This window comes from Halichoeres trimaculatus, unplaced genomic scaffold, assembly GCF_033239565.1.
Source record: "Halichoeres trimaculatus isolate MK-OKI-2021-1 unplaced genomic scaffold, fHalTri1.1 fHalTri1_scaffold_11, whole genome shotgun sequence".
Taxonomy (NCBI): Eukaryota; Metazoa; Chordata; class Actinopteri; order Labriformes; family Labridae; genus Halichoeres; species Halichoeres trimaculatus.
This window is the reverse complement of record NW_027437189.1, coordinates 16,865,940-16,882,429: the sequence shown is the minus strand read 5'-3', so window position 1 is coordinate 16,882,429 and position 16,490 is coordinate 16,865,940. Positions and strand designations below refer to the sequence as shown.

Below are 16,490 nucleotides of genomic sequence, written 5' to 3'. Positions count from 1 at the left end.
CTAAGGTTTATTTTACCACCCAGTCCAACTGAGAGGGCCCCCCAGAGGGGAAGTGACGTACCCACATACCCCCTTTAACCCATTTCTTTCTTCATGACGACAGTGCGGCTGAATTTTTTAACAGTTCACCTGTTCATGGCAGATCAAGGGTTAAAGGGAGGAATAATTAGGGGTGTGGCCTCTTTGAGTGACAGCTGGGTGAATAATATAGAGAGTTCTGGGAAACACACTCACTCACACACACACACACACACACACACACACACACACACACACACACACACACACACACACACACACACATACACACACACACACACACACACACACACACACACACACACACACACACACACACACACACACATTTTGTGACTGCTGTGGTTTGGTGATTGGAGATGTAGGAGGAAGAGGAAACAGCTGATCATGAAGAAATAACCCCACTGTACGGTTTAGTCTGATGTCAGGATCACTTGAACACATCTTTATATTCTGAACTGACAGGACTGCAGGTAAACAGGTTTGCAAAGCAGAAGGTCTTACAACCTCCTCTTCCTCATTATAGCCTTGAGAAACAATCAGAGAATCAGATGAGAGGAGGAAGAGTCAGCAGGACACAGAGCTTTGAGAGTTTAACTGTGCTTGTCTCCAAAGGACAGTTTACAGACAAAGAATGAGGACTAAACTTGCACAAAGAGTGCGTAAATGTGCGTTTGTTACAAGAGTCAATGAACAGAATAACCTGTTTGGCACTGGCAGGGGAAATTAAGCAATTTTTTTATGTGTCAGCTGTGCTGCTCATCTCACAAATGTTTGTTCCTTAAAAATATATCTCCATATAAAGTTAAATAAACAGGTTTTACAACAGGATACATTGTTACAGAGAGGCATTGTTAGAACAAGACAAAAAAACGATCTGCCCAACATGGGTTTCCTCACCGCTGTGCTTATTTAAATTCAAGTTAATATTGATAAATCAGACGGAGGACTTATTTAAAATCACAAGACAGAAACAACAGGAGCACATCTGTGACAGCAACAGAGCTCTGACTCTCCTCATTCATTCATCCATCCTTTCTTCATCTCCACCAGTTTAATGCTCCCCACCTCTGTCTGTGTGTTTGCTTCTAATCTCATCACTTCATCTGATCCTCTCTGCTCTCTCAGAACAAACTCAGAGTCTAATCCTGACCGTAGATTAAGGATTACAGCTGCACAGCCTGGAGCACTGTGTGTGTGTGTGTGTGTGTGTGTGTGTGTGTGTGTGTGTGTGTGTGTGTGTGTGTGTGTGTGTGTGTGTGTGTGTGTGTGTGTGTGTGTGTGTCCGCCCACAGGATGAGCTGAGCTGTCAAACCATCATTTGAATACATGTTGGAGCTGTTCTGCTCACCATGCAAATGTGTCGCTCACATCTGTCCACTGAGCCGTTTATCCATTTATCCCTCTGTCCTCTGTCCTCACACAGACACGCAGACAGAAAACAGACTCTCTGAGGGTCCTCATATCCAGTTAACTTTTAAAAATTTACTGATAAACACAGACCAAAGCATAAACCACACTGCAAGCTTAAAAGTTGTAATAATACATAAATAAATAAATGAATAAATAAATGAATGTTACAGATGGACTGTTTAATTTCCTTCAAACTTTTCGGAACACAGAGCAGGAGCAATTTGACAGACTGACACTCATACACTCACACACACACACATGAAAAAAACACACAAAAAAACAAACAAACAAACAAACAAACAAACAAAAAACAGATCAGACAAAGCAGTTGCTGCTCATCAGTGCTAATATGCTAACACTGTTAGCATGCTCACTGCTGGAAGACAGACTTTAGTGGACACTTAGGGAAATGCAGTTTAAGACTGAAGCAGGTATAAATAGTGATGTGATCTCCTGCTCGTGTGTGTGTGTGTGTGTGTGTGTGTGTGTGTGTGTGTGTGTGTGTGTGTGTGTGTGTGTGTGTGTGAGTGTGTGTGTGTGAGAGAGAGAGAGATGGAGAGTTGATCAGTCCTCTCAGTGACTCTGGGGTTTGGGTGAGGGAATATTACTGTCAGCTTTCTGTATGAGGTGAATGAGTCAAAATCAGATATGAGAGCTGGTTATTGAGCAGAGCTAATTTATTTAACAGCAGAGAGTAACAGAGGGTGATCATCATATGGCACAAAAAATTAGATACTCACAGTAAGGTCAAAGAAAGCAGGACTGACACACTGTCACGTAAAAACAAAAACACAGTCAATCACAGAACAACACGCAAGCACTGACACACTCCTAATGGACTCTAATGGACACATAGATAAAATAGAAATCAATCAAACAACAAAACTTGAACTCATATGACACGCACACACACACACACACACACACACACACACACACACACACACACACACACACACACACACACACACACACACACACACACACACACACACACACACACACACACACTGCGGAAACAAGTTAAGAAAGTCTGATATTATTATATATGTAAATTGTGTGAACTGTTTTAAAAGCTGCTTTTTATCACCTCCATCTCAAACACACACACACACACACACACACACACACACACACACACACACACACACACACACACACACACACACACACACACACACACACACACACAAGCACACACACACACACACACACACAGCTGTTGGTGGAAAGTTAAGACTTGCAAAACTAATTCTCTGTGAAAATGAAAAAGAGGAAGAGGAACAAGTTTTTCTTTCAGTTGGCCAGTGACTCGGGGCGAGGGAGGAGGGAGGAGGGAGGAGGGGGGGAGGTCTTTGGTAGAAATAACCAGGCTGTGACGACAGTATCAGGAAAGAGAAACAAAGAACATGCTCTGCATGAAGAGGGAGGCTTGAGAAGGATACGTCAGGACAAACGCAGATCTTCAGAGAGTTTATTATCAGTACAGAGTCAAAACAGCCTCTGATGATCAGCTGTGAGGAGGACTTTCACTTTTATTTCATGTGAGGACACACTGTGCTGCAGCTGCCAGGGTCCTTGGTGTGTGTCATCAGTTTCTGTCCTTAATTTGTGTCCGTAGTGTTACCTCAGAGTGTTTCACCTGTGTCTGCAGTGTGTCCAGTCTGTGTCCTGTGTCTTTTATGTGTCCTCATTGTTTCCACAGTGTGTGTCCTCATTCTGTGTCCTTAGCATGTCCTCATTTTAAGAAAGTGCTGTTCTGTTCAAAGTGTCCCCTCACAGTAGGGCTGTGTTAATTTCTAAGTAGACAGAAATGGACACACTAAAACATTGAGTCCTTAGAACTAATAAAACGTGAATTTTACTTAGAACTGGAACTAATGCCTGTTATTAAAAGAAACTCAAAACCTTTCAGGGAGTTGTGATCAGATCAAAAGAGAAATCCATTAGAACAGGAGCACCGGTCTTTCTGTCAATGGTGAGTTTTAGGTCGTCTAAAACGCTGTTTATATGTAAATAAGAAGCATAAACCCAAGTGACTCAGCATCCAGCACATTAGTGTTTGAGGTGGGATGAGAAAGTGAGAACGGACAGGAAGAGGATATGTCGTAATAGTTTTTTACACCTGGAGGTTCAGGTACAGCAGTAAGGAGGGTTTTTACATGTGAACAGGTGTATCTCCTTCCTCTTCATCATTTGTGTCTCTCATAAAAACATGAGACAGCTCTGACGAACACTTTATCACCTGTAGATCAGATGACTTAATGAATGTGAGGAAGTGACTGTACACCTGCAGATAATCATCAGCCGACTGTTTCCCCTCAGATCTGCTGAACCCTTCATCCTCAGACTCTGTGAGTCTGTCAAAGTGATCAGAGAGAGGAGCAGAGAGGAGCGGAGAGGAGCAGATAGAGGGACAAAGAGGAGCAAACAGGTGGAGAGATGTAAATGAGAGAGTTAATGTAAATGTGCTGGTGTATATTCAGACTCAGAAACAAACAAACAGTGCTCTATGAGTTTCCTGGGTGTGTATCAGCTCCTCTCTCTCTCTCAGTTTGTCAGGTATCAGGGTGATGAGCTGATGTGTTCAGAACTCATCTCTGGTGCCCCCATGTGGTCAGAGTCAACTAAAAAAGCAGTGAGTGACGTGATGTTATTCTTATCGTGGACTCTTCTCCTCTGTTCTTACTGTGACCTGGATCTTTCTCTCAGCCTGGATGTCTGTGTGGAAAGAAAAACAGACTTTACTTTATTTAGACAGACAGGGACAGAGGACTGTGAGGTAGTTGCATCTGTCTGATATGTTTCTTACTCTCTGTCTCTGAGTCTCCATCCGTCTCCATTCTTTTCCTCTTGTAGCTTTGGACACTCTCCTGACCGGACACACTGCCCTCCTCCTCGTCCAGTCCGTCAGAGCTGCTTCCTGTCTCTGCTGCAGGTGAGGATGACTGTGAGGCAGAAGAAAAACAGGTGAGTACACTGTGGACACAGGTGAGCTTTACCTGTGTTCACGGTCTGAGTCCTCTCACCTTACTGTCCAGGGAGAAGTCTCGTTTTTGCAGAGCTGAGTTCAGAGTTTCCAGCACCACTACTGTGACACACACACACACACACACACACACACACACACACACACACACACACACACACACACACACACACACACACACACACACACACACACACACTGTGACTGTAAGCTCCGACACAGGTGAGTGTGTGATCAGCAACCCCCCCACCACCACGCACACACACCATGACTGTAAGCTCTGTACCTGGGCGTAGAGATAAGGTTAGGACAGGAACCCTCTTGTTGTTCTGCTCTGACTGTCTGTTTAGCGGCTCTCTTTGCCCAGAGCCCTCCTGCAGAAAAAACATCAGATCACACCCTGATGTCAGACTTAACCCCCCTGATCACTTCTCTTGTCAGGTTCTCAATATAAGGTTTTATTTTGAAGATAATCACAAATACAAAACTCCTTCAAAAACAAAAACATTCTAGAGAGTTTTAGGGAGATATCTTGAATTAAAGTTAACAGGAGGCCACAAATGTGCGAGTGTTTGTGTGTGAAGTCTCTGTGGTCTGTGTTTGGTGTTAGCTGCAGTGACCCCTGTGGTCAGAATGAGTAGTGTTTTTCTGAGATACGGACTCAGTAAGGAGCCCTCTTCTCACCGTGTGGCTGTGGTCCGTGTCCGGCCCTTCCTCCTCTTGTGGATTTCCAGGTGATGACGGAGATGAGGAGGGAGGTGGGACAGGTGATGGTTCTGGTCTCTGTGCTGACAGGTTCGGGTCTAGGTCTGGGCTGCTGTGGACTCTCTCTTCTTCTCGTGGGGTCAAAGGTGAATGGTCTGTGGAGGTCTGGTTGGGTTTGGACTTCCCTCGCTCTGACAGGTCCAGAGGTCCCTCGCAGGTCTCTCTGGGTCCATCTGCAGACCCCTTCTGGGTCTGGGTCTCCCTTCTTTCCTGGGGTTTAAGACTCTCAGACAGACTCTTCAGTCTAAACAGGACTGTGGGCTCTCTGGGCGCAGGTTTTACAGCACTCTGTTTGTGCCACAGAGACCCTAACCCCGGCTTTCTGCCTTGCTGGCTGGTCTGGACTAAACTGGGGAAACGTAGAGGCTGGGACTTTGGAGAAAGAGGTAACACCAATCCAGATCCAGGTGCAGAAACCCAGTCAGTGGACTCAGAGAGAGGCCAGGGCAGAGGGACAGGGCTGCTCTTGATGGGCTGAGGACGGCAGGGAACAGATGGTTGGGGGACACATCTGCTGGGGTTCAGGTCTGAAGAGGAAGAGCTCTTCAGAGGAAGAGGAAGGAGCGGTCTGTGATCTGGTCCTTCAGCAGTCTGAGATCTGGGTCGGGAGAGAAGGAAGGAGTTTAAATGTCAGCTCATCACTTACTGACATATTTACAAACCCCGAAAGTAACATTTGAATGCCCTATTCTCAACTATTTCTTTAAGTGGTTTCTTTAAGTATCAGTCACTCCTTAGGTCAAACACGCTTAGCCATCATTACAGATTTATGAAATCAAACCTCGCCTGCCCCTGAATGTTCTGTTCTCTATTTGGAGGCCAGTAGTTGAATAGTGTCATATAAAGTAAGTCTTGAAAATGAAAATGAAAATTGGATATCTTATATTTCATTTTAATTATAAATCAAATATTTCACCAGTGATATTGAAATGAAAATGTATTTGTCATATTGCATTTTTATTTTCATGTTTGCATTTTCATTTTCATTTTAATTATGTCCTAAATACACTTCCATACTTAAGATTCAACCAGGTGAAATGTAAAGCTCTGTAATTTTTCAACTGGTCTTAACCTTTTACTGCAACATGAGTTATTTTATATCTCAGTTTCAAAGACCTCCATCCCCTCAACATGATCTAAAAATTGCCTTAAAAATCAGTTAAAAAATAAACTTTAAAAATGTACTCTACTCTCTTGAGGATTACATACCACTACAGGCAGCTGTAGTTGTATTTTAGCCATTTAAAAATGGGTGCTCACATAAAATCATCCACAAAAATTAAAGATATTGCTGTAATAATAACATCGAAATTGTTACTCAGTTTTTTTAATAAGTATTTTCTACAATTAAAGAATGCATAGTGACTTAGACCTTACGTAACAAATTTGTGAAAACCACCCAGTTTATTAAATATGATTCAAAAATAAAAACAAAATGACAAAGCATTTTTTTGTGTTTTTTGTTAAAAAGGTTAATAAACATCTCAGTTAGAAAAGAGGAATTTTTGGTTGTTTTTTGATGAGTCATGCTTTGCTGGTTAAAATTTTGAGCAGATGTGTATGGGGAAAATATGTCAATGTATATATATATATTCAAAACAGGATCTGGATCTGGATTTAATCAGGATCGTTTTTCATATTCGGATTGTTCTGACCTACAAACAACATTTCGGACCAAAAATTGTCTTATCCTACACACAGCTGTCTCACCTCCTCTGCTCTGGTTTCCAGCTGGCTGCTGTCAGAGGTCTGTATGACTCCTGTTTGAGAAAGGGAGATGATCTGATTTATTTATCAGAAACTTTAAACCTCAGTGCAATAAAAATGATTTGAAGTCTCTGTGTGTTTCAAAGTGTTGATGTAAAACTCACCAAGTGGTTCCTGTTCGGCCCTCTCCACTGTCTCAGTTCCCTCTCTGAATCTAGGGACAAACTCAGGATCAGCACAGAAACACATCACAGCTCTTTATCTTCCTCATTTGCTCCTCCTCTGCCTCACCTTCAGTCCTGTGCTCTGTCTCAGTCTTCACTGAAATGCCGCCCTCTGCTGGCCTAGTGCTGCTCCTGCTGCTCACCCCTGAGATAAGGGAGATAGGTCGGGAGGAGGGTGAGAGGTTGGGAGGGCTGCTGGGTTTGACCTCAGAACTGCTGGAGGAGAGATCACTGTGGCCCCTGGCACACACACACACACACACACACACACACACACACACACACACACACACACACACACACACACACACACACACACACACACACACACACACACACACACACACACACACACACGTCAGATGGTCTGCAGACTTCAGATGGACTCATTTTGATAACCAGAGATCAGCTCAGACTCACTCCAGTGCTGCTCTCAGGCTCCTGATCTCCTCTCTGAGCTTCTTGTTCTCCTTCTTCAGGATGTTCATCTCTGCAGCTGCAGAAACAAACCTGACACTTGAGCGTTTATTTAACATTATAGCATGGATCTAGAGAGTCAGAGTGGGGTCACAGGAGGTAGAGGATGAGGAAATTTTACCCAGCAGAGAGACATGCTGCAGACTTTGGATCTGAGATGCTTCAAACTCCTGCTGCCTCCTCTTTGCCACCTCCTGGGTCACAGTACACCTGTCACAGAGCCCCGCCCTCAACCTGCATGAGGACGCCACACATCACAGACTCACACTCATTTTACGTAACCACCCTCCAACTCTAACACATTAGCACCACCACCTGGTGTGGAGTATGAACTGCAACAATTTTAGACCAACTGTCTTATCACTTATCACTCATAAAGGGACTCTTGGTACCTGTTCTCCAGAGTCTTGATGTTGTCGGTCAGTAACCTCTGCTGTTCTTTCATCTGCTGGTTCTTTGTAAAAAGTTCCTCCATACGTTTTGTGTCACTGTAATGCGCGCACACACACACAAGCACATGAAAACATGTATAAGACATAAACACACCTGTCAATAGCTAGTTTGTTACTGAAGCAGCAGCTGTCTGTTCAAGGTAACTCACTCACCAGCCCTTCTTATTGGACAGCTCCTGGATCTTCATCTGCCAGCCTGATGAACAAACAGATGTGGAGTGAGGCTGTCTCACACCCGCAGGTAACACAGGTGAATTCAGCTAGCTTAGATTTCATGACTTACCGTCCACCTCCCGCTCATGGACCTCCCTCAGCTTCAGGAGAAGGCTGTTAAAACAATCCATCACTGTGACCTTTGACCTCCAGTCTGACCAGCTGAAATACAAAACAGAGTGTTAGAGTGTTACAGAGTGTTACAACAAGATCCATGACTAAAGACCTGGGAAAGTCAGAGCTCAGACTGGGGCTGATAGTTAGTGCGTTATAGCCCGAGGACTGTGTGTGTGTGTGTATATGTGTGTGTATATGTGTGTGTTTGTGTGTGTGTGTGTTTGTGTGTGTGTGTGTGTGTGTGTGTGTGTGTGTGTGTGTGTGTGTGTGTGTGTGTGTGTGTGTGTGTGTGTGTGTGTGTGTGTGTGTGTGTGTGTGTGTGTGTGTGTGTGATCTGTTCCATGTGGGAGAAAATGTAGTTTTTATATTTGGGGCAGATTTAACTGGTTTGACTGGTCCTGCAGGCTCAGGGCTTCAGTTTGCAGTTTGAGTTTTAAAGACATGAAATCAACTTTCACTCACTGCATGTGTGCAGGAGGAAACAAATGTTCATAACACATATATGTACATTGTATGGTGTCCACAACAAAACATAGATCAAAACATACATCACATCTTTAAAGCAGCCGTTATACAGGGAACATATTACTAATACTACCAATAATGATTATAATGATATTTAACAACACTGTTTACTTTACAAATTTAGAGTAATAAGAAGACAAACATCAGAAAAAACCCGAAAGACAGATTTAAACAATCATCATCAACTCAAAATTAAATCCAAGGAACAACATGAATCTAAAGTCTGACAGTTTGGAGCAACTCCACATGACGCTTAGTTATAAAAAGGGAACATGATGAGCTGAAGCCTGCCAGGTAAAGGTGAGTCACTTTGACAGGACTTCCCATCCAGCTAAACACTGAATTTTATTCAGCATTATTCAGATGGCCCACACTCCCAAGGCAGAAACCTGACACTGTAAGGGTGACACTCTAAGGTCTGACATGGATCTGAGGAGCCTCCTCCAAACCTGAGTTTGTAAACAGCACATGTCTCACCTGCTCTGTCTCACTGTGTGTGAGTGTGTGAGTCAGAGAGTGTGTGTGTCTCTCTCTTTATGAATACTTGAGAGGATGAATGTTTGAAAGGATGAAGGTATGGGTCAAAGATTTCATGAATTTAAACAGATCACTGAAACCAAGCAGAGAATCCCTATCACAGGTGATGAGATCAAAAACAACACCAGAAACACAAACAGAGCTACACACACACACACACACACACACACACACACACACACACACACACACACACACACACACACACACACACACACACGCACACACACACGCAAGCACACTTTCACTGTCAGCAACAGTTTAATCACAGTCTGAACATGTCAGGATCCGTCATTGAGTAACTGTTCTCATGGAGTCTAAGAGCAAGAAAAGACCTGTCTGCACACACACACACACACACACACACACACACACACACACACACACACACACACACACACACACACACACACACACACACACACACACACACACACACACACACACACCTTCTAAAAACTCTTTGTGATCCTCCTGGCCTCTAGAGGGCAGCATCTCCCTGCTCCAATAAGGGACACCAGAGACTAGAGCATCAGAGTGAGACTACAGAGCCATGGAAAAAGGTGGTCTGGAGGAACAGGACCAGATCTGGATTCCGACTTGGCTTCCAGTTCCCCTAGATCTCAGTCTGGCCTTGGATCAATTAGGTCTGAGTCCTACAAGAGTCCATGTCTCAGAGGGGCAAGAGCAACAATACATGTTTAAACCCTGGTCTGAACAAACGGCTATCAACAGACATCTTCCTCCCCTGGGAGTGACGGAAAACCTGAGAGCTTACACACCATCACTCCATCCTTCATTCAGAGTCTGCTTCACTCTCTTAGGTGAGTCTCAGTTTCACTGTGAAAAGTAAATTTAACAGAGGCTCCGTCCTCCTTCAGCAGTATGAAGCTGAAACACAAATTGATTATCTTCTGGTTAACTTGTCTTCAGTTTGCCACAGAAACAACATCATGATCCTTATCTTGTCTTGATGTTGGGGTTCTGATAATAAAATTTTATTACCAAAAACAGGTCTAGACCTGTTAATTCTGGAAAGTGTCCTGAGATAACGTATGTTATGATTTGGCACTATACAAATAAAGACTGATTGATTGATTGATTGATTGATTGATTGATTGATTGATTGATTGATTGATGCAGATTAGTCAAAAGTCAAAGGGCCAATTTTGTTAGGTCCATCCTTGAGAGAAGAAAACTTTAAAGTTGTTTGTTTGTTTAATGGAGGTGGATTCATAGTTTTTGATGCATTCAGAAAGTCAAAAAATCTAAATGCTGTTTATCTTTAGAGACTTAGACCGGAGCAGGTTTGTGTTTCAGTGTAAATGTTTCATCCTGAATAGATTGTTAGCTGCTCTTCATCCAGATATCTAATATCAGATATCTCTCTTTTTATTGTATAGAGAAAGAAATTCTCCTGATTTCTTTATGATGGATTGTGTCCCTCCTGCTGTTGCTCTACATACACACTGATATTTCATCTGATTGGTCAGTACTCAGACTACAGACAGGAGCAATCCAGAGCTCTGTGTGAGAGTATGCTGTCATGGATGTCAGGTATAGATATCTGCAGCAGATAACTTGCTGCATATTTGTGTTTGTTGTTGTTTAGACTTCATCAGATAAAACTTTGAACAGATGGAGACATCAGACTTTAGTAAATGTTCTTTCAGGTACCGCTGAAGTAGCTTTAAGGACTGGCTGCCAGTGGGAAGGTAACTGTGTAGCTGAGGTACCTGTTGGCCAAATGGTTTAAGGACATGTGCCTGTCACAGTGTTGCTGGTTTGACCCATGATCACAACCTTTAGCCCTACATCAGCCCCAGCTGTCCAATCCACACACAATCTACTCTGTTTAGCTTTCCCCTCCATGAAGACAGAGCTGTAAATTATATTTATTTATACAACACAAAAACAGTGGAGCAGCAGGAATGATCAACTGATCAAACAGAATGAAAGATTATCACCTGATGTTAAAATAGTTTGTGATAGGACATCAAACAGGCTCCAGTTTAACATCATCCAATATCCTGACACTTCACAGACTCAAAGATCTATGTTCATCATCAAAAATGAACTCTGATCAGTTAATAAGAAAATAAATATCAGCTCTAACACACCTTACACAGCTTATACACCTTCAAAACGTCCCTCACGTCTCTGATTCCTCAAAACCTGGACATAAGACCCTGAGCTTCCTGAAAACCACTGTTTGATATACTCATCCTTTATATTGTGATATTCAAAGGAGCCTGTTAGTCCTGTGAAAGAGCTCCACCCTTCACACACACACACACACACACACACACACACACACACACACACACACACACACACACACACACACACACACACACACACACCCTCTTTCTCTTTCATGGGGATAAAGACCGGATCAATTCCCGTTTTCCCGCTTAGACCTGCACCTCCTCTGTCATCCCTTTAGCCATTCAGCTGATCCCCTTAGGTAACCTCTGTCTGATCAATAATCAATAACTCACCTGGTTCAGCTCAGGACTCTGCAGCTGCTCTGTGCAGCTCCACAGGTGGACTGATGAGAGAGACGGAGCGATAAAAGAGAGAGAGATCGAGGTGAGGGAGAACGCCCCACGCCCTCCCCTCTATCATCTCTCCTCCCCAGAAAACCAGTTGGAGCACTCGTCCCCTTGAGGAACACAAACACCGAGGCCCGGGCAAGTTCTCCCTCGTTATTCCTGTTCTGCTGAAATCCCACAAAACCAGTCAAACCGGCTCCCCGAGGACCTGCAGGAGCAGGACTAAACTGCCTGATACACACTAACCAGGGAACAGAGGAGGCTTCAGAGCTTAAAGAGACACACAGAGAGAGATTATTATCAGATTAATCCTGATCAGACCACATCAATAATAAGTGTTTGATCTATTAGATAAGTTTATCCTTCAGCTCGTCCCACTGTGGTGCATTTTTACAGAATCACGGTGGTAAAAAGGCTGAAGGGCAGAACTTGGCCCTCATTACATTATATATTAACTTGTCCCAGGCCCCAGCAAGACTGTTCTATCTATCTATCTATCTATCTATCTATCTATCTATCTATCTATCTATCTATCTATCTATCTATCTATCTATCTATCTATCTATCTATCTATCTATCTATCTATCTATCTATCTATCTATCTATCTATCTATCTATCTATCTATTTGTCAGTCTGTGTATGTGATCATCACTGATCATTAATGATCATCCATAATCCCATATTGCAGTTTTACCATTTTTCACACAGTGAGTGTAATAATTGAGGTGTTTGCAGTAGATAAATCCATGTAAGATGTTAAGCTTGTGTATGTGTGTGTTTGTTTTGTCCAACTTTCTGTCATGGTTCTTGTTGTAAATTGATGGAAACAAAAGACAATAGATCAGCTCGTGTTGTCCCAGAGACAAGACGCCAGCGATGTTTGCTCGATGGTAAGAATGTCACTTCCTGATTCCTGAACCAGATTCCTTATAACCGGCCTGACAGGTCCATCAAGCATCTTCATCATGACCAACATCATCATCATTGACTTCGTCATTTTGTCAGACAGCCGCACTCTGCTGACATGGACAGTTACGAATGCAGGTAGGTACAACAGAAAGGCCCTGTATCACCAGAACAGATAAGATTACACTACAGCCAAAAATGACCTGGAAGAGTCACCTGACAAATATCAGTAAGACACACAGGGAGCAGAGAGCAGGCACAAGAAACACACCTGGACCCTGACATCTGAAGGATGAAAACCCATGAAGGTAGATAAAACTGATAATAAAAAACAGCCAAAAACAACCACAAAGAGACAGAAAACAGCAACAAAGAGACAAAAGCAGCTATAGAGAGACTCAAAATAGCTACATAAGACAGAAAACAGTTACAGAGAGACCCAAAACTGCTACAAAAAGATAGGAAACAACAGCATAAAGATCCCAAAGAGCTACATGAAACAGCTGCAAAAAGGCATAATGCATTAAGACACACACACAAAAAAAACACTGCAGGTTGGCCTTAAACCAACAGTCAGGTGGTGGTCTGCAGGGCTAGAATCACCGTAGACCAGAAATATATAACCCTAAAGGTGAATTCAGACACAGAGGGCATGTTGAGCAACGGTTTTGTTTAACATTAAAATCTATTTTTTTTGCTTTATGTTTAACGCCTCTCATTTTCATTAATCAACTCTGGAAGTCTTATTCAATGCAGGTGTGTTGTTAGTGGGGCTGCATGCAGAGCTCCAGCGCCCTCTGCTGACTAGCCACTGCCCACAAATGATCCACAGACTACAGACAAAGAAATGACACAAATCAGCTACAGAACCACTAAGTCATAGAACACAGACCTCAGAACACAACTCAGCCAATTAGAGTGGAGACAGTCAGTAATTATACAAACATGAGACTCCAACTGACCCACCTGAACAAGAGTGATCCAGTGCAGGGCAAAGGGGTCAGGCTACAGTTCACTGCTTGGGCAGAGAAACTCGAAATCTGTCTATTTTCCAAACCCCATACTACACTAGAAGTGCCTAATATTTTGCCCAAAATTTAGTATATTGTAGGCAGTATGCAAAAACTTGCAAAATCTGCAGTATGCCAAAAATCCCCAGATGTCCTACTGATCTAGAAAAAATTCTCAGTATGCAATGGACCACTCTACCTGGCATACTGATCCCCACAATGCATGGCACAATGCTGTTTGTCGATGTGGATGATAGATTTTGGTCAATTACTGCCATCTACTGGAAAGGGTCAGCAGTAAAACTACAACACAACAACACTAACATTACGTCGTGGGTTAGAAATGAGGTGATTGGAAAGAAACTCCCTTAAATCTTGTCACTTCTAGTTGCAAAAGAGGTGTTTATTTCCACAAATTCATTAAAGCCCATATAAACCACTAACTCACTTTTTGTAAACCATATGTGGATGATCTGGAAGAGATTTTTTCCATCAGCTGTAAAAATAAAAAGTCAATCCCTACCATATTTAATTTTGAATAAACAATATAACTTTCATGTAAGATTAAAAATCAAATATGATGACAATATCTACCCTTAGTTTGTTTTGTACATAAAAGGCACAAAGGCAAAGAAAGAAAGAAAGAAAGAAAGAAAGAAAGAAAGAAAGAAAGAAAGAAAGAAAGAAAGAAAGAAAGAAAGAAAGAAAAACAAATCCATCTGTTGAAGCTCCGCTTTCTGAAACTGAAAACCAGAGTAGTATACTACAGAACAGGCACAACAGAACAGTCAGACTACCAATGGGAAAAGCAAAAGCAGTAGCCAGTAAGCAGGGCCTCCTACAAGCTACATTCAAACGTAGCATGTTGTAGGTGATTTGGAGAACAGTCTCTGTCACCTCCTAAGGTTTCAGTCCAGCAGCACAGCTGTTCTTAACAGTAGCCTCCATGTAATGATTGATTTCATCCTCTAGAGGGCACAGTCTCCTCTCTGAGCTGCAGGACCAACAGGAGTTTGTCAATGGCTGTTTACCAAACCACCGCAGGGGACAGTGCCTAATCCCCTATTCTTTTCCTTATACACCACCTCACTTGGTGCAATGAGCCGCTCTCATGGCTTCTCTTACCATAGCTATGCTGACAACACTCAGCTTTTCCTGTCTTTTCCACCAGATGACACAACTGTCTCAGCTTAGATATCAGCATGTCTTGCTGATATCTCCACATGGATGAAGGAACGCCACCTTCAGCTAAATTTGTCCAAAACTGAGCTAATTTTCAGTCTGCCAAGGCTCAAAATAGAACAAATGATGATTCAATGGCACCTTGCCACTTTTCACATTGCCTGAATGTCATTATGTAGTTTATTAGGGATTATTATTAAGCAAATTTTGATTTGAAATAATCAAAAGTTTTACCTATACACTCTTAAAAGTCAAAGCAGCTTAGCCACAAAATTGACAAAAAAGCCTTTATCATTATTTAAAAAATCTTAATATAATGATTAAAATCCACATATTCACATAAAGATAAAGAGATTTAGTCAGATTAAGCTGGTTTAATACATTTATTCTTAAAGGCAGGTAGACTTATACATTTGAAGTTCCTGGTTTTAATTTCAACCATTTGTATATACACCACTTGTAAACAAAGTGTTTCTTTACCCTGCCTTGTTTAAAGGCCTCCCCTGTGTTTTATGTTACATTGCTGTGAACTGTGGGTAATTCCCTCACACCAAGTCTGCAAATGCCCACATGAGCAAAGGTTGCATAATATCAAGCACTAAGCCCTCATGGACCCAGCAGGGATGCGCCTTGAAAGTCAGTGTGTGTGCAAGTGTGGACATTGAGATTGGGCTTTGCACCATTTATGACCAAGGAGATTACCCAGACTCCTTTGCAACAGAGGATCGTGACTCTTCCCTCAAGAAAAGTCACGTGTCCAGAGAAACTTAACCTTGAGAGAAGTGAAGGGAGGGATCCAGGGGTCAAAGGTCAAACCTGTTTTTTATCACCTCTCTGCTCAGAGGGTTCATCGTCTCCCCTCATGTTAACGTGGTATCAGTGTTGAGTCTCAGGCTCTCAGGTGAGTTAAGACACAAATGAGTGTGTCTAAACTCACATACATCTCACACTGTGATTAGAGAGCAGGGACACAAACACAAGCAAACACTCCACGACAGTCCTATCTGTGTGTGTGTGTGTGTGTGTGTGTGTGTGTGTGTGTGTGTGTGTGTGTGTGTGTGTGTGTGTGTGTGTGTGTGTGTGCGCGTGTGTGTGTGTGTGTGTGTGTGTGTGTGCCTGTGTTACCATGTCTGAGTTAACGTGTGTGGATAAATTTACATAAACTTTTCTACTGCAGACGAACTGCATATTCAGTCAGAGCTTTGTCCATCCATGGTCCTGATGCTGGAAACAGGAACAGAGCAGAGAGAGGATGAAAACATAAACACATGACACATAAAGAGTCAGAAACACTCACTGACAGACAGTGATGTCACATGATGGCTTGTGGGCTGAACTTTCGAAGCCCGGAGTTTTCCATCTGTTTCTCTGCCCACTT

At 42.7% G+C, this 16,490-nt stretch overlaps 1 protein-coding gene across 1 annotated transcript; it reads right to left on the bottom strand.

The window, feature by feature from the left end:
• Positions 1-3,834: 3,834 nt before the first annotated feature.
• On the bottom strand, positions 3,835-8,410 carry rbbp8l (retinoblastoma binding protein 8-like). Its single transcript, XM_074682259.1, has 13 exons — positions 8,350-8,410; positions 8,220-8,262; positions 8,007-8,102; positions 7,736-7,848; positions 7,558-7,633; positions 7,205-7,377; positions 7,078-7,127; positions 6,917-6,966; positions 5,126-5,804; positions 4,728-4,815; positions 4,482-4,543; positions 4,265-4,400; positions 3,835-4,173 (listed from the first exon to the last, which is right to left on the bottom strand). The coding sequence occupies exons 1-13, from the start codon at positions 8,408-8,410 to the stop codon at positions 4,112-4,114; spliced, it is 1,689 nt and encodes a 562-aa protein (XP_074538360.1). The 3' UTR covers positions 3,835-4,111.
• Between the last annotated feature and the right edge of the window lie 8,080 nt (positions 8,411-16,490).

What these genes read in the sequence shown, in the direction of transcription:
- rbbp8l (XM_074682259.1), bottom strand. Translation starts at nt 8,410, where the DNA reads ATGGATTGTTTTAACAGCCTTCTCCTGAAGCTGAGGGAGGTCCATGAG. An exon ending in GACAGAGCACAGGACTGAAG is followed by an intron (nt 7,128 to 7,204) that starts GTGAGGCAGAGG and finishes GTTTGTCCCTAG; the next exon opens with ATTCAGAGAGGGAACTGAGA. An exon ending in GGCCGAACAGGAACCACTTG is followed by an intron (nt 6,967 to 7,077) that starts GTGAGTTTTACA and finishes TTTCTCAAACAG; the next exon opens with GAGTCATACAGACCTCTGAC.